This window comes from Lipotes vexillifer, unplaced genomic scaffold, assembly GCF_000442215.2.
Source record: "Lipotes vexillifer unplaced genomic scaffold, Lipotes_vexillifer_v1.1 scaffold1211, whole genome shotgun sequence".
Taxonomy (NCBI): domain Eukaryota; kingdom Metazoa; phylum Chordata; class Mammalia; order Artiodactyla; family Lipotidae; genus Lipotes; species Lipotes vexillifer.
This window is the reverse complement of record NW_006784577.1, coordinates 754,237-775,794: the sequence shown is the minus strand read 5'-3', so window position 1 is coordinate 775,794 and position 21,558 is coordinate 754,237. Positions and strand designations below refer to the sequence as shown.

Below are 21,558 nucleotides of genomic sequence, written 5' to 3'. Positions count from 1 at the left end.
ACAATTCTGTTTTTAATATATTTACAAAGTTGTGCAACTATCATCATTATCTCTAACTTTATAATATTTTATTCACCTCAGAAAGAAACCCTTTATCTGTTAGCAGTCACTACCCATTCTCTCCTTCCCCATCCCCCTGGCAAGCAACCACTCATCTGCTTTTTGCCTCTATATGGATTGGCCTATTTGGACATTTCATATAAATGAAATCATACTACATGGCCTTTTGTGTCTTTTTACTTTGACTTAGCATAATGTTTTCAAAGTTCATCCATGTCATAGCATGAGTATTTTGTTATTGTTTATGAATGAATAACATTCAACTTTATGGATATACCAGACTTATTTATCCATTCTTCAAGTTGATTAACATTTGTGTTGTTTCCATCTTTTGGCTCTTATGAATAATGCTGCTATGGACATTTGTGTACAAGTATCTGTGTGGATATATATTTTCAGTTCTCTCGGTTATTTACCTAGGAGTGGAACTGCTGTGTCATGTGGAAACTATGTTTGCCTTTCTGAGGAACTGTCCATGAGTTTTCCAAAATAGCTACAACATTTTACATTTCCACCAACAATGCATGAGGGTTACGATTACTCTCTCTACATTCTTATCAACACTTATTATTGTCAGTTTTTTATTTTGTTTTGTTTTGTTTTGTAAGGCCAAACACTATAAAACTCTTAGGGGAAAACATAGGCAGAACACTCTATGACATAAATCACAGCAAGATCTTTTTTGACCTACCTCCTAGAGTAATGGAAGTAAAATAAAAAATAAATGGGACCTAATGAAACATAAAAGCTTTTGCACAGCAAAGGAAACCATAAACAAGACAAAAAGGCAACCCTCAGAATGCGAGAAAATATTATCAGTTTTTTGATTATAGGCATCTTAGTGGGCGTGAAGTGCCATCTCATTGCGGTTGCATTTTGTACTTCCCTAAGGAATACTAATGTTCAGCATTTGAACATCTTTTCATGTGCTTACTGGTCATTTGTAGATCTTCTTTGGAGAAATGTCTATTGAAGTCCTGTGCCCATCGATTAATTAGGCTGTTTGTCTTCTTAATTTTGAGTCATAAGATTTCTTTATATATCCTGGATACTAGATCCTTACAAAATATATGATTTCCAAATATTTTCTCCTGCTCTGTGGGTTGTGTTTGCACTTTCTCGATTACGTCCTTTGAATTGCACAAGTTTTTAATTTTGTTGAAATCCAAATTACCTTTTTTTCCCTTTGGTTACTTGAACTTCATGTATCCACTGCCTGATCTAAGATTACGAAGATTTATACTGGTGTTTTCTTTTGAGAGTTTTATAGTGTTAGCTCTTACATTTGGTCTTTGATCTATTTTGAGTTAATTTTTGTATATGCTGTGAGAGTAGTACAGATTCATTCTCTGCATGTGGATATCCAGCTGTCGAAGCACCATTTGTTGAAAAGACTATTTTCTCTTCATTAAATTGCACTGCCATCTGTGTTACGCTGAACAATAGCTTCACCTAGTCCTAGTCCTAGTGAAAGTTACTTTATATAGCAAAAGGGACTCTGCAGATGTGGTTAAGTATCTTGTGATAGAGAGATAATCCTGGATTATGAGGTGGTCAAGATGTAATTAAAAGGGTCCTTATAAGAGAATCACAGAATGGTCCAATACAGAGGGTGATATGAAAATGAAGCAGAGGTTAGACTGACGTCGCCATGAATACCAGCAGCCTCTAGAAACTGGAAGAGGAAAGAAGCAGAATATCCCTTGGAGCTTCCAGTAGGAACTAGTCCTGCTGACACCTGTGAGACTTATTTTGGACTTTTCACCTCCTGCACTGTAAGACAATTTATGTTGTTTTAAATTTTATCACTAACTTTGTGGTAATTTCTTATAGCAGCAATAGGACACTAATGCAACATCTTCATCAAAAATCAACTATCGTATCATGGTACATGTTTAGTATATAATATGATTATTTTAAAAGATGTGACAGATCCATATTTTCTGGCATAAAAAAATGTCCAAGTTATACTGTTGAATGAAAAAAGTCACAGAAAAATATATTATATAACATCCATGTTAAAAACTATATACACACTTAAATATGTCCTGAATATAAATATCAGTAACTGTGATAAAACATTCTGAAGTGATAGCTATAAAACTTTAGGGACTCCCCTCGCTAAAAAAAAATCAACTATCATAAATGTGTGGTTTATTTCCAGATTCTTGGTTCTATTCCATTGATCTATGGGCCTGTCCTTATATATAATACAATATACTGTTAATTATTGTAGCTTTGTAGTAAGTTTTGAAAATGTGAAGAGTTCTCAAACTTTGTTCTAAGACTGTTTTGGCTATTCTGATCCCCTTGCACACTTTGTATGATTTCAATCCACTTAAATTTACCGAGACTGTTATATGTCCTAACATAAGCCTATCCTGAAGAATGTTCCATGTGTAATTGAGAAAAACGTATATTCCAACATTATTGGCTACAGTGTTTTGTACTTATATGGTTTTCCTTTACCTTTACCAGTACTCTTTATTTCTTCATGTAGATTTGAATTACTGTCTAGTGTACTTTCATTGTGACATGAAGTACTCCCTTTAGCATTTTGTGTAGGGCCAGTCTGCTAGCAATGAATTCTTTCTGTTTTAGTTTATTTGGGAGTTTTTAAAGTTTTCCTTCTTTTTTTTTTTTTTTTTTTTAGGTACACGGGCCTCTCACTGTTGTGGCCTCTCCCGTTGTGGAGCACAGGCTCCAGACGCACAGGCTCAGCGGCCATGGCTCACGGGCCCAGCCGCGCTCCGCAGCATGTGGGATCTTCCCGGACCAGCGCACGAACCTGCGTCCCCTGCATCGGCAGGCGGACTCTCAACCACTGCACCACCAGGGAAGCCCTTTCCTTCATTTTTGAAGAATGATTTTACTGGATATAGAATTCCTGGTTGAATCTTTTCTTCCCTTCCTAAATGTTGAATATGTCTTCCCACTGCCTTCTGGCCTTAATGGTATCTGATGAGAACTTAGCTGTTAATCCTGATATTGATAATCATGTGAATATGATGAGTCACTTCTCTCTTGTTGTTTCAAGATTCTCTTTGTGTTTTGACAGTTTTTATTATGAGGTATCTATGTGTAGATCTCTTTGACTTTATCCTACCTGGAGTTTGTTGAGTTTTTGAATGTGTAATGTTTTTTTCACCAAGTTTAGGAAGTTTTGACCCTTATTTCTTTAAAAATTCTTTCTGTTCCATCTTTCCTCTTGCCCTGGGACTCCCATCATGCATATGTCTGTATGCTTGTTAATGTCTCACAGATTTCTGAGGCTCTATACATTTCCCTTCATTATTTTATTTTTCTTTTCTTCAGACTGGATAATCTCAATTGACGTATCTTCCAATTAAATGATTCTTTTTTTCCACCTGCCCAGATATACTGTTTTGTCCCTCGAGTTAATTGTTTAATTTCAGTTTTTGTACTTTTAACCTTCAGATTATCTATTTGATTCTTCCTTATAATTTCTATTTTGTTATTGATATTCTCTATTTAGTTTGACATCATGCTTGGACCTTCCTTTAGTTCCTTAAATATATTTAATTAAAATAACCAATTCAAAATCTTCGCCTAATAAGACCAATTTCTCAGCCTCCTCAGAAACAGTTTCTATTGCCTGCTTGCTATGTATGGACCATACTTTTTCCTTTTCAGGTCTCATATTTTTTGCTGAAAACTGAACACTTCAAATAACATAATATGGCAACTCTGGAGACCAGATTTCCCCCTCTCTCTAGTGTTTGTTGCCATTGCTATTTATTATTGCTACTGTCTGTTTGTTTAGTAGCTTTTCTGAAGTAATTATGAGAAGTCTGTGCTGTTTGTCATGTCTAATGATGTTTCTGTCTGACAGAGATTCCCTTTAATGGCTGGCAGCAATAAATCTTCTAGTCTTTGCTGAGGGGCTCTACGTGTTGGGGCACACATTCAACACTCAACTAGGCTATTTACAGCTTCACCTTTGTCCTCACTTTCTGCTTGCACAGAGACTCGAGGTTAGCCTGAGGAGACAGGGTCTTGCCAGGGCTCTCCTAAATATGTGCACTGCCCCATGCTTGTGCATGGCCTTTTACTTTCCAGGAATACATTGGAGTTTTTCAAAACCCCTATGGACATCTCATCCCCTAGCCTTTCCTTTTGAGCATTTTTTTAAAATTGAAGTATAACTAGCATATAATATTATACTAGTTTCAGGTGTACAACATAGTGATTCAACCTCTCTATATATTTCTAAATAACCACAGCAATAAGTCTAGTAACCATCAGTCACCATACAAAGTTAATACAATATTTATGACTATATTCCCCATGGTTTATATTATATCCCCATGACATTTGAGCATTTAGATGAAGCTTAGCCACAACAGGAGTTATGACATCATAAAAATCTTTGGATTTGCTACCTAGCCCCCAATCAACAAAAGACTGGGTAGGTCTGGAGTTGCACATTTTATACCCTCCCCAGTACATGGAATCCAAACTACTTAGCCATTTTATTTTTCCTTAGTCCTTGTAAGACTTTGCACATGAAAAAAACCTGGATTCTCCTGTGACTGACAAACTCACTTTAGCTGCACTTAGCTCCTGGTGCCTAAGGCATCATAAACATTACTTTAGTCTACTACACAGGTAGCCTCTGAAAATATTACTGACGTTTTTGTTTTTGTTTTTTTTTGTCTTTTTATTACTGATGTTTTTGTTCATTATATGACCAACAATATTTCAAATAAAATTGTGGTGGACAGAAATAGCATGTGGATTTATTAAAACTATAAAAGTAAAGAACCTGAGATTTATATGAGATATTGATGTAATCTTGAAAAAAGATTAACACCTTTCAAAAACAAGAAGAGACAGAGATAGAGAGAGAGAGAAAGCTACTGATATTCTGAAGACTATTTGTTAAGAATTTGGTGATCCTAGAATCAGCATCTTGATAGGAGGCTACGTATGGAATTCTCAATACTAAGTCTGGAGCTACAGAGATCATGCACAATGCCATCTAATATTACTTTGAAAGTAGAAGGTTAATATCAGAAACCTTTTCAGTCTGGTATATTCTGCTGATTCTAAAATCTCAGAGCATTGTTTTCTTTATATCATAAAATAAGCCAGGCATGGCCAATTCAAGAAGATATAAATCTGTTTTCTGGATTTCTGAAATAGTCACTTTGCTGATGTAAAGGAATTCATTCAACAGCAACATATACGTAACTAACTCCTATGGGAGGATTTTTTTCTTCCATGTGTGGACAATGTTTTGATCAGGATTTACAAAGAGAAAAAAAGCTGATTTGTGAAAGAAAACATCAAAGCTTCTTTTCACTAAATGAAAATAGTAAAGATCAAAACAGATTGCAACACCAACCTGAGCCTTTGTAGAAATCCATGTTGGCAGTGCATGACAAGCAAAAGGGAAAGAAAATTATATATGCATTAGTTGAGCTGCTATTATAATGCAAATTAGAAAAAAAGTAGAAATTCTTTCCCTTGGTTATTCAAAATTAACGGCTTACACTTTAGCTCGAATGTGAATGCTTCCCTCCCATTTTTCAAGCAAAATACCACCTCTAAGTGGAAATCAAACATATGATTGTGTGGAAAAATAAAGAACACGTGGATCTGAGAAGGTTGGGCAGACTTCAGCTGTCCTCTGGTTATGATAGCTGATTCCTAAGACCAAGGCTTAAGGAAATACTGAAACTTATCCCAAACTCCCTAAGAAGTAGGGAAATACTGAAACTTATCCCAAACTCCCTAAGAAGTAGCACAAGTATCACAGTCACAGCTTATTAATGGCAAAGAAAGAAAAGAAAAAAATACATAAGACTTATTACTTTTGAAGGTTATAGCACACACAGACCAGACTAAATCTTAGAATATGGATTCCATGACACTTGGTTCTACTGCCCACTCACCCCCACCATGTATTTTTCCTCCTCAGTCTTACCACAATTATAATTTTTAATTTGCTTAAGTGGTTATCTAATTACTGTCATCTCTACAAATAGACTGTATGCTCCCTGAGGGCAGGGCTAGTATCATTTTGTTGTTGTTGTTCATCAGTGTATTCTCAATACTTATCCAGTGCTTGGCATTGAGTAGATACTTCAAAACTATTTTGGAAAGGTGAATGAATGAATGTAGTCCCGAGGCAATATAAATTATAAATATTTAGATTTATCTAAAAATTATAAACCAAATCAAAAATTCATGTTCAATTTGAATTCAAGTTTTACTCTTTTATGTAATAGATGGAAATCTTAATTTACAGAATATTTCCACAGGAACTAGGTTGGGTAAATTGATCAAACATCCATTTACCTGCATCTTGGGAATTCTAATCCCATTTAAATCAACCCACCATCATCACAATGTATAACTAATGATTGTTTACACCTAGAAGTCACTGAACCCAAAGGGCTTCACAAACTTAGCAGGAGGCCAGACTTAACTATGACTACTTCAAAAATATTATTAAAATTGATATATTTGCCAGCTATAAATTATATAGGTTAATCAAAAGAAGAATATCTTTGGTTTTAGGTGGAGATATTAAAAGGCTTAAAAGTCCTTAAAGATAAGAAGCTCAGGAAAATCTCTGACCTGAGAAAATGTCTGTTTTCAGGATAATAGCTAGATATAATTAACTCAGAGTTAAGTGCTCAATGAACAATCTTCACAGGATTATTTTATTGCACATTAGTGCAATATCACATCTTATGGAAATGATTTATGGGCTCTTTTAATATAACTGTCAAATCTTGATGACTATTGCCCATGATGGATTTAAATCAATGAACCAGGAAACTTGGGTGTATTGCCTCTTTCACTCCTGTTTCTGTGTAGACCTCCTACACATTTTGGACTGTCCAGAGCTTAGAGTTCTAGATATACAGCTCCATGGTTCAGGGATTGCTAAAACTATTTAATTTCAGTTCACTGCACTTCTAGAGCAAATATGTACAGATATGAGCAAATATGTAACAAACATATTATTAACATTAAAGGCCAAGAATTCTCTCCATGAATAATAGTAGGTAATTTTCTTGATACAGATGGCTAAATTTCTACAAGGCAATAAATAAAGGCAATCAAAAGTACCTCTTTTGTTATTCCCCAGGATACATACTGAAGCTTTCCAAAGCACTGGTAAACATGCTGGATATGGGAATCTGACTGTACTTTTAAGAACTAAGCTCTCCAGAAATTACATTTATTACTTTTCCTTTTGCTGCCTTTAAAAAATCTTGGTGCCATAATTATTTAATTTCTGATTAAAATATATACATTTTGGATAAAGATTAATCTTCTATCCTCCTGGTTCAAAAGTCTTTGAAATATTTCAACGTCTTTACTTCTATATGCAGCTTCCATTTTCCTCTTTGGCTTTAGTCAAACTGCTTTTTGGCTATTTCTACTTTAAATACTACTATCATATAAATATAGGTGCTTAAATAGACCCTGCTTACCATTTCCTACTGGGCCTCCATTTCTACATGTCTAAATACTATTCTTTCTTTAAGATCAATTCAGGTCTTAATTTCTCTTACCTTAAATGTTCCCAAACCTGGGCTTCCATACTCCCCTAATTTCCTGAGGCTCAACAGATAGTTCCACAGATGTGGTTTTTTATACATATGTTCTATCTCCCTAGATGAAGTCCAGGTGTGTTTTGAGACTGGGATCCATAGCACATCCATTAGACAAGTTCAGACCAATTCACTTTACTACTCAAAACACTGCAGGGCTATCACACTTAGAAACATACCTGTGGTTCTCTTCCTCATGGCCCACTGAACTTTAAGTGATCCCACCCTCCCGCCATTTGCCTAAAAGTATCTCCGACTTTTTCCCTCTAGCTCATTTTCTCCAGCCACACCACCCTTCATGCACATAAAATTTCCCCAGAAGCTATGCATTTCTTTGGTATTTAGTGGATGGTGGTAAGAATGAATTAGGTATTATATACATTTTCTAATTAAAGATAGAAAAGTTGAACAACAGACACAACTCAAACATGCTTCCTCTTTCCTTAGAGCACCTGTTTTTTGCTGTCTCCTCAAAGACGAAATGAGAAAAAAAATGCATTGCCCCAGAATCTCATCAATGTTATTTTTCAAAGAGTACAACTGCTAGGTGGTCATAATATGCCATTCTATGCCCACAATCACATAAAAGGGATTGCTACACACTATTTAATAGCCTACAATGACTTCTAAAAAATAGATGTACTGCTGCTAGAACCCTGGTTCTCATTAATCCTCTGAAATCCTCCAAAAATAGGCAGGAAGGCAGAAAAAGAAATGACTATTTCTATTTGATAGTACAGAAACTAAAAATGGAGGAATAAACCTGGATCAAAGGCAAAGGGGGAAATGGAAGGATTAAGAAAATAATCAGTGTTTCAAACTCTGTGGAAAATCAAAGTTGGAACAAAACAAGGTCCTTTGCTAACACCGTTAACTGTGTTGTGCGTGTGTGTGTGTGCATGCATGCACACGCATGCCCATGGGCACATGTGCGAACATGTGTGCATGGCAGAGTTATTTAACATACACTTAAAAAAATAAATTTATTCATTATTTATTTATGGCCGTGTTGGGTGTTTGTTGCTGTGAGTGGGCTTTCTCTAGTTGCGGCGAGTGGGGGCTACTCTTTGTGGCGGTGCGCAGGCTTATTGCGGCGGCTTCTCTTGTTGCGGAGCACAGGCTCTAGGCACTCGGGCTTCAGCAGTTGTGGGTCGTGGGCTCTAGAGCGCAGGCTCAGTAGTTGTGGTGCACGGGCTTCGCTGCTCCGCCACATGTGGGATCTTCCCCGGCCCAGGGCTCGAACCTGTGTCCCCTGTATTGGCAGGCGGATTCTTAACCACCGTGCCACCAGGGAAGCCCTAACGTACACTTTTAAAATATCTGAACAAACAAGAGTGATATTGAAGAGAGTAAGCTCCTAAGATTGGAGCTGACAAATCAAGTGTTTAGTCAAAGTTTTCATTGTGATTCCATCTAATAAGAGAACCAATCAGGCAGTCAAACAAACAACATTATCAGAGGCAAATTGCTGGGTCTAAGAGTCCTTTAATCAGATGCTACTTGCTGAAATCTCAATAACCTAGAAAGCCCAGTGGCAGCCAAGGCTAAGGGCATGCATGCTATGACTACATTAAGACAAATATATTAATCTATCTAGGGAATCATTACTTTCTTCTTTTGCAGAGAGCTATTTACATAACATTTGAAATATGCTGCTTTGCATATCACTGGACTACGTCACTAAACAAAGCCTTTGTTTAGAATGGGAGGTCCAAAACAAACGAGGCAAAATCCAAAACAATAACAACAACAACGAATGCTCCCACAGCTTTGCTTAACTTCTTGCTATCTATCAGAATAGCAAGAATCATTTTTTTAAAGTAGGGAGTTTAGATGAAAGATGGGTAATAGAGTTACTGGATTAAGGTAAGTCTGATAGCTATAAAGTAACATGACAGAGGAGTTTTTATTCATGTGCATATAGAGAGGAGAGGTAGGTTTAACCAGTGTAGGAATAACAGGTTTTACTCTGTATTTTACTTATTTTCTATGAGACAAAATACTGGACAGTCATGTTATAGGGAATTGGAACATTCCCAATACTAAAGGAATGAGTTAGGAATAATGCACTCTGAAGAAACTAAATTAGCAATAGGGAATCATTTATACACAAAGCAATTTCATGAGTTAAAATAAAACAAATATATTTTGTCTTCTCCATCTAATATTTCTAAGCTACATTGTTAAAATTATGCTATTTCACTATGCATTTCTGTATCACTATGTATTTATATATAGATATTATGTATTGTTGTCTATTACATAAGATACATACAGTATTATATAGATATGTGTATATACATAGATATATATCACAGATATACCAGATATCTATACCATATAACTATATCTATCTTATCTGAGCAAACAATGTGTGGGTCAGATACTCACTGCCCCATTTTTCTAACCCAAATATTTTAAGATGTATGATTTAAATTTTTAATATCAAAACCATGGCTTATCCACTATTTTGATTCATTATTTGTCATAAAATTTATTTGTCCTAATGACTGTGATTTTATTCCTACAGTAACTAACAAGTTTATGGACTTGTTTTCATCATGATCAGTTATTGTAAAATTTCTAAATCACTCATCATTTAAAAAGAAACCAGAAGTGAGATCATAAAACCCTGCAGATAAGAGGAGAGTCAGAATAAGAAACAGAAACGAGGATACAAGGAAAAAGCCAAACATACTCTGTATCTGGAGACAAACTCTGAGGGATATGAAAAATGTATTTAGTCTAAATTCCATAACCAAGCAGTTCAATTGTTTATAGCAAAGCATTTAATTTCTTGCACTCTCTAATAAGAAAATCTTACCTCTGAGATGTTAATTTTTCCCCAAAGGCTGTGATCTCATCAAATTAAATCTAAATTAAATGTGTTTTATATAGGAATTCAGTAAGTTGTAAAACAAATAGAATCAGAATAATCTAGAATAATTCCATTTTTTCCTTAATCTAAAAGTTTTGCCTTTTCTATAATTAGATTATCTCTAGTTTCTTCAGTGATTAGTAATAGCAAAGATCTAAGAATTTCTCTTTTAGACTCTGTCAGTAATAGCTTCATCCGTTTAGAAAAACATCCTTTACTGGCATTTGATATGCAGAGAAACTAGCAAAATACATTTGATCAAGATGGTTCTAATGATACCCCAAGATGCAGATTCAAAATGGTCCTAAAGTAACTGCATTCACCAAACATTTATTGACACCTACTGTGTTCTCAATATTATGCTTGGTAAATCTAAACTCACTTCTTGAAGATTCAACTCCAAAAATACAATTAAAATGAGTTCTTCCTTTCAAGTACACCTTGCTTTGTCAAATACACTCCCTCTGTTTATTTTATAGAAGTTTAATCATCTCTATTTGGCTCTGAGCCCTAGATTAGGGCTCATTTCTTTACCCTAGATAAGGGCTCAAGAAAACACAGCTTCACATTCTGTGAGCAAAATACTGCAACTCACCCAAAGTCTCCATGTCACTCCAGGAAGACGCTTTACCTACTGAGAATTTAAAATAATGCTAAATTAAGCATAAGATCCTAGGTAGTGGCAGAAAGCACTCAAGCACTGAGGGGCAACAGTCACACAGGCTTCTTTTTCTTACGTGTACCTTTAGCCCTTACACGTAACTGCAGGGGTACAAAATTGCATGCAGATATAACTGTACCTGAAATTAGCTGACTGCAGGTGTAACTGGTCAGTTGTACCCTCCCAAGTGAGTCTTTGGTTAATTATGCCAATTATTAGCTAATTATAGGTAAAATTATATGAAGTTCCATGTAATTTTATTGCTTAAAAATCCCTACTGCAGAAACTCAGATATGAACATAAGCTTTCATAAAGTTTTTCATTACGTGAGAGTGCTTCTGGGTTTGAAGTGCTTAAGAACTAAATTTCCCACTAACAGTTCTTAGTCTGGGGGCCTGCCTGTGTAGGCAATCATTGTTTACTTGAATCATACCCATAGGTTTTCCAACAAAGTGATATGGCAAGGGCATCTGTGACAGGAGATTTTCTTGGGCCCAGTGCCTAATGGGCTCTTGCCTAAATTCCATCATTCACTGTAGAAAACATATACTCTGATAAGACTGCTTTACTGATCTTCAGAACCCAAGCAATGTAAATACTGTACAGTCCAGTGCTGTTGTCAGAAGAAAGCAGGGTATGTACCTCACCAGGTCAGCCCTTACTGCTGTGAGATAGAATGCCTATACTCCCCTAGTAGACTGGGCTTGCTCATTTTGATTTTATTTTCTGGCAGTGGAAACAATGAGGTTGCAACCTTTAAACCCACCTTTTAAGAATAAGATCCAGGCTACAAAAATGCTCAGTACTGGGACTCCCCTGGTGGCGCAGTGGTTGAGAATCCGCCCACCAATGCAGGGGACACAGGTTCGATCCCTGGTCCGGGAAGATCCCACATGCCTTGGAGCAACTAAGCCCTCGAGCCACAACTACTGAGCCCGTGTGCTGCAACCACTGAAGCCGGGGCACCTAGAGCCTGTCTGTGCTCTGCAACGAGAGAAGCCACCGCAATGAGAAGCCTGCACACTGCAACAAAGAGTAGCCCCTGCTCGCCGCAACCAGAGAAAGCCTGTACGCAGCAGTGAAGACCCAAAAATAAATAAATAAAGTTAAAATGAAAAGAAAAATGCTCAGCACTGATAGAAAATCTAACCCAGTTTGAGAATGGATAAATCTAGCTGGTTATACAGCAAAATTCAAAGACCAATGGTGCCTCTCCTCCTGTGTATTCTAATTCCAGCTACTAAGCTCTTGCCATATTTCTTGTGGGACCATACCCTATCACTCATCACAATTCTAATCATAGGTCCTATTCTTGTTCCTATATGCTTTAGTCTACTCTGTGCTTTACAGAACCCTGTTTGCTCTTTGCAGGCCTCCTGGAGTCCTGCTTCTGCACCCTGGCCCCCCAAATCAGACCTATAATATCGATCACCAGGACTCTCCTTAATGCTGCCTCTTTGGACCTTCCAATTTTGCCCGCAGTGATGTAACTCATCTTCCTGTGTGAGTAAATGAAAGAGCCTAGTGCTAAAACAGCATCATTAACCAACCAAGGCCAGCGATCAAGCTGACTTGAAGCTCTATCTTGTCATCATTGTAGGGATCATCTGACAAGTCCAAGAAACACCACTTCTATTACAATTCAGTCCCATTTCAGTTGTGCTCCAACAACACCATTTGCAGGGACGACAATATAGATAGTGCACCTTGTCACTGAGAAACATGGTGAGGCCTGGCAGGTCTTTTAGCCATGTGCAGCAACATCCCCATGCAAATCTCACAAATGGCTTAATAGATCGGATTGCAGCATCTTTGTGGTCAAAGAAAAAGCTGTACATCTGTGAAACATTCACAAGCTCTGAAAAGGTATGTAGTCAAAAATATTTGTGAGACATTGCATTATATATGTAGGTCACCTTTCTTTCATAATGCATATTTATATATCAGAAGTTCTGAGACTACCAGAGAGAAGCAGTTTTAAATTTGTTAAAATTCATGTTTTTCAAACTTATTTTAATACAGAACCCTTTTGGGAGCAGAATATCTGATAATAGCCTTTATCACATCCCTGGGACATGCTCTGAAAAACATTGTTCAAAAGTTCCTTTTGTAAACATGGCTCACTCATTTTGGATCCCTAGAGCTTCTTTACTCACAATTTAGTCAACAACTGACTACTGCAAAGGGTAGAAGAGACAGACGCATCTCTATACTAATTGCAAGAGCAAAGGTAGGATGCTAATTTTTTTCCTACAGATTTGCACAACTTTTAAGTTCTAATCCTTCCAGGTGTACTACAGAACACACTGCATTACTGACGGTAACTTTTTCAGTTAACAGTCAATATTTAGAGGGAGTAGTAAAAAAAATTTTAAAAGGCTCCTTTCCGCTTCATTTTCCCATGCACTACTTAAAAGGCACTTTCTTCCCTTTTAATGTTAATTGACTGATCACCCACTTGCCACTCAAATTTCAGGTGCATGCAGGACACTTCTCTAAGGGCTGCCATGTAGTTATACGGCCACACTCTAAACCCACATGTCTCTATTCTCACCTCTCGTCTCAATCACAGCAAGAAAAGTGTGATATCTAAAGGACAGTGTCATTCTCCTGATAGTTAAAAACATCCCTCTCTAAAAGCTTCAGCTTTCTATTTGAATTTCTGAAGTGTCCTATGGTTTCTCTCAGCACAGATGCACTTAAGATGAGAACAGACTTGTGCTTGCCAAGGGAGGGGGGGAGGGAGAGGGATGCACAGGGAGTTTGGGGTTAGTAGATGCAAATTATTACATTTAGAATGAATAAACAGTAAGGTCCTACCATATAGCATAGGGAACTATATCCAGTCTCCTGGGATAAACCATACCAGAAAAGAATATAAAAAGTGAATGCCTATATGTGTATAACTGAATCACTTTGCTGTACAGCAGAAATTAGCACATCACTGTAAATCAACTATACTTCAGTAAAAGAAAATTGGGGGGAGGATTCTAAATTCCTTTAAAAAAATTAAAAAAAAAAATTTTTGTCTGCATTGGGTCTTTGTTGCTGTGCGCGGGCTTTCTCTAGTTGCGGCGAGTGTGGGCTACTGTTTGTTGTGGTGCATGGGCTTCTCACTGCGGTGGCTTCCTTTGTTGCGGAGCATGGGCTCTAGGCGTGAGGGCTGCAGTAGTTGTGGCTTGTGGGCTTAGTTGCTCTGCTGCATGTGGGATCTTCCCAGACCAGGGATCGAACCTGTGTTCCCTGCATTGGCAGCCGTATTCTTAACCACTGTGCCACCAGGGGAGTTCCTATATTCCTTAAAATATCCAGACTCCTTGGACATTCTACATTACACTTGCCTGTTTTTACTGCTTGTTTATTCTTCTCCTTCAAGGCTCAAGTCTTACTTCACCTTCTTTATGAGGCCTCCCTAAGCAGAGTGAAATTATTTAGTGTTTATCTTTCAAACAATAGTGAGTCCCTTAGCACGTGGAGGCCTTACCTTGTTCAATAAACCTTAGGTGAAAGAGCTAATTCCCCAATTGCACTGAAAATCCTCACTTTGCCTGTATGTCACTGTATTTCTAATGGCTGCTACAACGAATCATTCATTCTGTCTTTCATTCATTTATTCAACACACATCTATAGAGGACCTCATTATATAATAGTGATCATATCTCAATTACTCATAGTGCAGTGGAGAAAATAAGGGAGGGGAGGTGACAGTCATGTAAAAACAAATAATTCATAAAAGTGAAAAGGGTCTTAGAAAGAAAAAGGACTATCTCTGTCAAAGTGGGGGAATCCTGAAATATTTCACTTAACCTCTCTCACTAGAGATAAGTAGGAATTTGCTAAAGAGTGAAGGGAAAGATTTTTCAGGTGAAAATGATCCAAGTATGAAAATTTAATGACTAAAGATAATTGTATGCTCAAGGAATGCCAAGAATTTTTGGTGTGGCTGGAATGTAGAGGATGGAGGAAGAACTAAGTGGTAGAAAGATGAGTCTTCAAAGTGCCAGACAGCTGAGAGCTTTGTGTGCCATCCCAAGCAATGGGACCTTTACCCTGTGGGCCAGTAGATCTTGAACTTTGGTGTGTACTTCAGAAACCCCTAAGGATTCTAATGAAGGAGGTCTACAGTGGAGTCGAGGAATATGTATTTGTAACATCTCTGGTGATCCTGATACAAGTTGTCCACAGATGACACCTTGAGAAAGGCCATGTGTGTGCAATAGGAAACCTAAGGGGGTTATGAAACAGGCAATGTGGAGGCCAGATTACACTGGGGAGTTTAATTCTCCATTACTTCGAGGCTTTGGCATTAGATCAGGCAAGAGGTGTCAATTTTAATAATATTGATTATAAACAGATTTATTTAGTTAACTCCTTGCTACTATTCTTGCATAAAACAAGACTGTACCTGAATAATCTACAAGTAAAGGCACTGAAATATCTTTTGTTTGATTCACAATATTCCAGTATCTATCACTCTTCTCTTTTTATACAATATGCTATCCCACTGAAGCCTCATAAAAACCCTACGAGGTAGTCATTGCTGTGTCTGACAGACGAGAAAACAAGGGCTCAGAGAGCTGAAATGACACGCTCAGTGTTACACAATACATACATAATAGGAATGTGAATTAAAATCTAGGTCTATCTGACTCCTTTTCCTAGCCACGTTGTCTTCCCAAATAACTGCAAAGTAACTTCCAAAGTATGCCATGAAATGCAACAGACATCAATTTTGTGCATGACAAAACTGCACATGAATTTGATATTACTAAAGGTTAAAAATGTAGGTATCCAGGGAATTCCCAGGTGGTCCAGTAGTTAGGACTCAGCACTTTCACTGCCGGGGCCTGCGTGGGATCCCTGGCCAGGGAACTAAGATCCCATAAGCTGTGCAGCATGGCCGAAAAAAAAAAGAACAGAAAAGAAAAAAGAAAGAAAAAATATAGGTATCCAATTAGCTTGTAACAGGACTGTCCTTACTGCAAACGGCAAAAACTTAAGCCCAAAGGGTTTAAGCAAAATGGGAACGTATTGATCCTTAGGGCTGAAAAGCCCATGGTAGACTCTAGGTATTACTTGATTCAGGAAACCAAAAAAATGACTCTAGAAAGCAGTTTCTCCCTCCGCATCTCTTGACTGCTTTTTCTGTTATCTCTGTGTCCAGTTACACTGATCCTGGCAAGATGGCTTCCTCTAGAGCTCCAGCCTCAAATCCTCCAAAGTTCAAGTCTAATGGAGTAGAGTGCATTTTTTCCCCAGCAATCTCTGTCAAAGGTCAGTTGCAGTTCTTATTGGGTCACATGTCCACCCCTCAGTCAACCCCACCCCCAGGGCCACTCAGTGCTCTGATTCTCCATGTGGGAGTCTCCCGTTTACCTGTGGATCCAGCATAGAGTCAGTACCACCCAAACATCACAGACTACCTGTGGGGGAAAATGGTTCTTCAAAGTAAAGTTGGGGTTTCAACCTGGGGATGGCAACACTAGCAAATATCCACCACGTTCAGCTAAAGAGAAGAGCAAGATAACTGACCAAGGTTTTATAGTTTTATGACAGAATCAATTAAACTCATTGATGAATTAGATAATACTTTCCTAGATTGCCCTATTTCCTTAGGATAACACACCACCAAATAAATAAAACTTTATTTTAACAAAGAATATATTTATTTTATTATTTTTTCACACACACTGTATTTTATTTTTACAAGAGATGAATCAACTGACACCAAGCATTGTAAATGGATGACCACAACAGAAGCAACAATGATTACAATTACCAAACACGAAACACACTCACACTATGTCATAATATTGACATTCAGTCCAGGAATCCTCCACTGTAACAGCTCCTTTATATCAAAGAATATGTTTTAGATAATCTACACACACACACACACACACACACACACACACACACACACAGAGATTTCTACAAGACTCCACTGTTGATATGAATTGAATCCATAAATAAGATTACTCTGTAAACAACTGACTGAATTCTGTCATTTCATTTTCAAAATAACCCACTGATCGATCGAATTCAAGCACTTAAAAAAAAACACTTTAATTTGTGTGCACACAGAGCTAACATCATTCCTCAGTCAAAATACATTGGTTCTTTTAATCCTTTAATCAATACTTCCTTCCAGCAATTCATATTTCTTTACTCCCTTTCCAAAGCCATTCATTTCTCTGAAGAAAGTAGAAGGTTTTTACTGATCCATCTCTTTGGTGGTTTGTTTCAGATTGGAGAAGCAGTACAAAATTCCTGGCCATTTTCCTGTTTGGTGATATTTTATGTACCTTTGAGTGTATGTGTTAATTTTCAACCTGCTAATTCTTCAAACCACGGTTCAAACCTCTAAGACACCACTCCTCTATGCTGATAGCTCCTTATTTCAAACATTTAGCACAGTGGGTCACAATTATTAAGTTTTCATACCATCATAATAAAATTAATTACACAAATAAAAGTAATTTAATTAAACTAAAAAAAATCAGGTTATTCCTGCATCAACTGAAAGCTCATTGAGGTCACAGCCCTGATTTTTCAGCCTCCAGCGTGGTGCCTTGTAAATAATAATGGTTGGTTGAATGAATGAAGATATTATACACAGTTATATGGTAACTGAGTATTTTGTATTTTCAAAAAGCTGATTTTGCTCCATCCTCCTGTATGAAAAGGTTAGCAATGGAATATACCCAGGAGCCAGGAATTCTATTCTTGCAAGGCAGAGCCTGGTAGGGTACATAGGTCTATCCCTCCCTCTCTCTAGGCAGTAAGTGTACTGACACTGGGGAAAGGAGAGAGAAGTGAGTCAGAGAAAACAGGTCAAATAGCTGTCAGATTGGGAGGAATTGGCTCCGTGCAAATATATGGAGCTGAAATGTCAGATGGAGCTGGCAAGCAAAGACCCAGGGGCAAGAGAGGAGATACTTACAGACTAAGGAGGAAAGGGGCTGGCTGGCACTCCAACTGTGACAGGCTGGGTGAAGCTGGCTCTTATGTGATCCCTAAATCGGGTTGTATGACTATATTATGAGCTAGAAACAGAGGGAGTCATTTGGTTACAGACATTTATCCAGCCCCCTCTGACTCATTAGATACTTATAAACGTGTGAACTCACCAGCAGTGCTTTACCCTTCAGCTTTGCTTGCCATTAGTTGCTCCTTTCCAACTGTTAAGATTTCCACTTGTAAGCAGGGCACATCATGAAATATTGGTATTAATGATATTTAAACAAGTTAAATTGCACTATTATTTTTGCCAAGGGTGGCCCACATCGATCAAAACAACAAATTACAAAAGTGAAATGCTACTTAGGCTGTATAATGACAGCATATTTTAAAATCTGTCCCTGAGTGGCAGAGAGGAGTTTCAGGAGAAGAGAGAAGAATTGTAACATGGCTGGGAAATGGATAAATAAGTAACCTGTTCTTGCAAAAGGGTTTGCTTCATGCAATGTGTGCTCCAAAGGCATGCCAGTAAGCTGCCTGCAAAGTGAGGAGGCATTTGCTGCTATCAAAGAAGTGAAAGTTCCCACCCCAGCCATCATCTGGGGCAGTGGTTCTCTTTTTCGATGTTAAGAATTAGAACAAACTGAGATGTCTGGGGTCAATCAGAGAGAGTGCTAGAAATTGTGCATGGTATGTATTTTATTGTCTCTTGAGCAGTTCATGCTCTGGAACTATCGACTGGAGAAAAACGCACAACCTAAAAATTGCCAGTTAGGGGACCTTACAGAGGACTAGGGCCTGGGAGACAGCCTCTCAGATGCTCTGAGGAACTGCTCCGAAGAGGTAAGGGAGGAGCCAAGACACATAGAAGTTTTTGGCTGGAAAAAAAACAAAACAAAACATGTAATCGAACATCAAAAGATTACTGCTAATCGTGAAAACCGACATCTCAAGTTAATGATTTTAGCACTTTTCTATGTATGGTAAAATGCAAGAATCTGAGCTCAATGAAATTATTTAGATATGCAACTTAACTTTCTAGGGCCGGTATCCAAAACGCATAATAGGTCCAGTTTTCCTCTATCCTAAATTCCCCTAGGGCACACTGTGAAGCGGGGTAGCTGATGGCTCGATCCTTTACTGGAATGGCAGGCAACATTGCTTGTCCACAAAGCCATCCACTGTAACAGTACTGCTCGAATGAACAGAACAGGCATGAATGATCCCACTGGTCTTGGTACTGTGAACCTCCTAACCAAACAATAAATATTTATTTCATACTAAGTACCAAGGATGTGCCAAGCATATGGGAAATATAAATCAAACTCAAGCCAAGGAACAAACAAAAAATCACACGAACAACAACCCCACAAAACATGCAGTGCAAACTCCTCTCTGTCTTCAATCCCGGTTGTTGTCACTCATGAAAAAGAGGAAGCAGCAAAATACCAAAAATACTATCAATAATTCAAGTGAATAAAAGTTCTAGAGCAGTGATGATATTCAAAATACTTCAACCTGTTTGGCTGTGTGTGTGACATAAGAAGAAATATATATTTCGTCTGTCCCCTGTCCCTGACCCAGAGCTCCTAAATTGTAAATCCCTTGGAGTTTCCTGAGTGATAAGAGCATCCTTTGTTCTAATGAGGCAACTCTTGATGGTCACCCAGATAGCTTCAAGATGTGGACTGGTCACCAGGGAGACCAAGCCATGATTAGGAGCTTGGATTTTTCAGCCCCAACCTTTGACTTTCAAGGTGGAGAGAGGGGCTAGAGATTGAGTTAATCACCAATGACCTATGATTCAATCAACCATGCCTATGTAATGGAACGTCCATAAACTCTAAACAAAGTGGATTCAGAGAGCTTCTGGGCTGGGGAACACATCCATGTGCCAGAGGATGACACATCCCACCTCCAAGAAGAAGAAGCTCCTTCATACAGGACCCTTCAGGACCACATGCTAAGTACCTCTTCAACTGGCTGTTCATCTGTATCCTTTATAGTAATACCCTTCATAATAAATCAGTGAATGTAATAAACAAATAAATGTTTCCCTGAGTTTTGTGAGGTGTTCTAGCAAATTATAAAACCTGAGTCGGGGAGGACTGTGGGAACCCTTGACTTTATAGTCAAGTCAGACAGAGATGTGTGGTACCTTGGGGGCCCAATACTTGTGACTGGCATCTGAAGTGAGGATAGTGAACCCTGAAGCCTGTGGGATCTGAAACTAACTCTGAGTAGTTAGTATCAGAACTGAATTTAGTTATAGGATATCCAGTTGGTGTCCAGAGAACATATCTGTCCTAAGAGGATGGGCTGCCCCACTTAGGAACGACCTAAGATTGGAAGCTCACCTCAAACCACTGCACATGGACTTCGTGACCTTATGAATGCATATTCTTTTTCTGCACACTCAATGCCTAAAAAGCAGAATCTAAGCTCTTTGTGAATTGGCACTGTTTCTTATTCAACATTTAATGCATGGCAGTTGACTCTCTAACATTGGTTTGGCAAACAGAAACAAGGAAACTGGAGGCACCTATTAAAACTGTAGATACTTCTGTTCTTGATTGTGTGGGAAGCTGAGGAGGCACACTGTGCTCCAGAATATCCTGGACCCCAAAATGGTAGTGAGGAGGAAAGAAAGCAAAATCTACCGTGAGCTCTAAAAAGCATGGGCCCCGTCGTGCTGCCCACCAAGCAGCAAATTCCAGTAGCCAATGGCAGGGATGGGGAGGAGGGGGTTCCACACAACAAACTCCTTCATGAGTTGGAAAATGTCTCTCAGGCGAACTGCACAGCCTCCCCAAGCTGGGCTAGGATTTTCCAGTGGCTTACCGAAGCTCAAGGCATTCTTTTAAAATGAGCTTTTGATGTCAAATCTTTTGATATTTTGACAGGCTACAAAACTCAAAGCTGCAGGAATTTCTGTTTGTTGCTGTTGTTTGGGTTTCAAGGCAGTAAACACACATGCAGTTTCACTCAGTAGACTGTAAATAGAGCTGGATAAAATCCAGACATTGATTAGTAGACTATTTTAATGGGGGAAGAAATCCATAAAGAAACTACCTTGAAATAAAATTAAATCCCCTCGATGTGTTTTTTAACTAAGAGGCATGTGTTGAGAATGTATTTGTTCAAATGTGCTACAGCAGTGGTTTTCCACCATGGCTTCACATTTAGAATATAAAATAATCTTAAAAAAATGATGGTACCAGGCTTCCCAGGTGGTGCAGTGGTTGAGAGTCCGCCTGCCGATGCAGGGGACACAGGTTCGTGCCCCGGTCTGGGAAGATCCCACATCCCGCAGAGCGGCTGGGCCTGTGAGCCATGGCCTGTGAGCCATGGCCGCTGAGCCTGAGCGTCTGGAGCCTGTGCTCTGCAATGGGAGAGGCCATAGCAG

The 21,558-nt window shown here is 38.3% G+C and overlaps 1 protein-coding gene across 1 annotated transcript in view; it reads right to left on the bottom strand.

Moving 5' to 3' along the window:
* THSD7B (thrombospondin type 1 domain containing 7B) overlaps positions 1-21,558 on the bottom strand; it is a 701,170-nt gene that overhangs the window by 117,649 nt on the left and 561,963 nt on the right. The window contains exon 15 of the mRNA XM_007456952.1: positions 5,429-5,434. Coding sequence (XP_007457014.1) covers positions 5,429-5,434 — 6 coding nt within the window. The remainder of the gene's footprint in view (positions 1-5,428; positions 5,435-21,558) is intronic.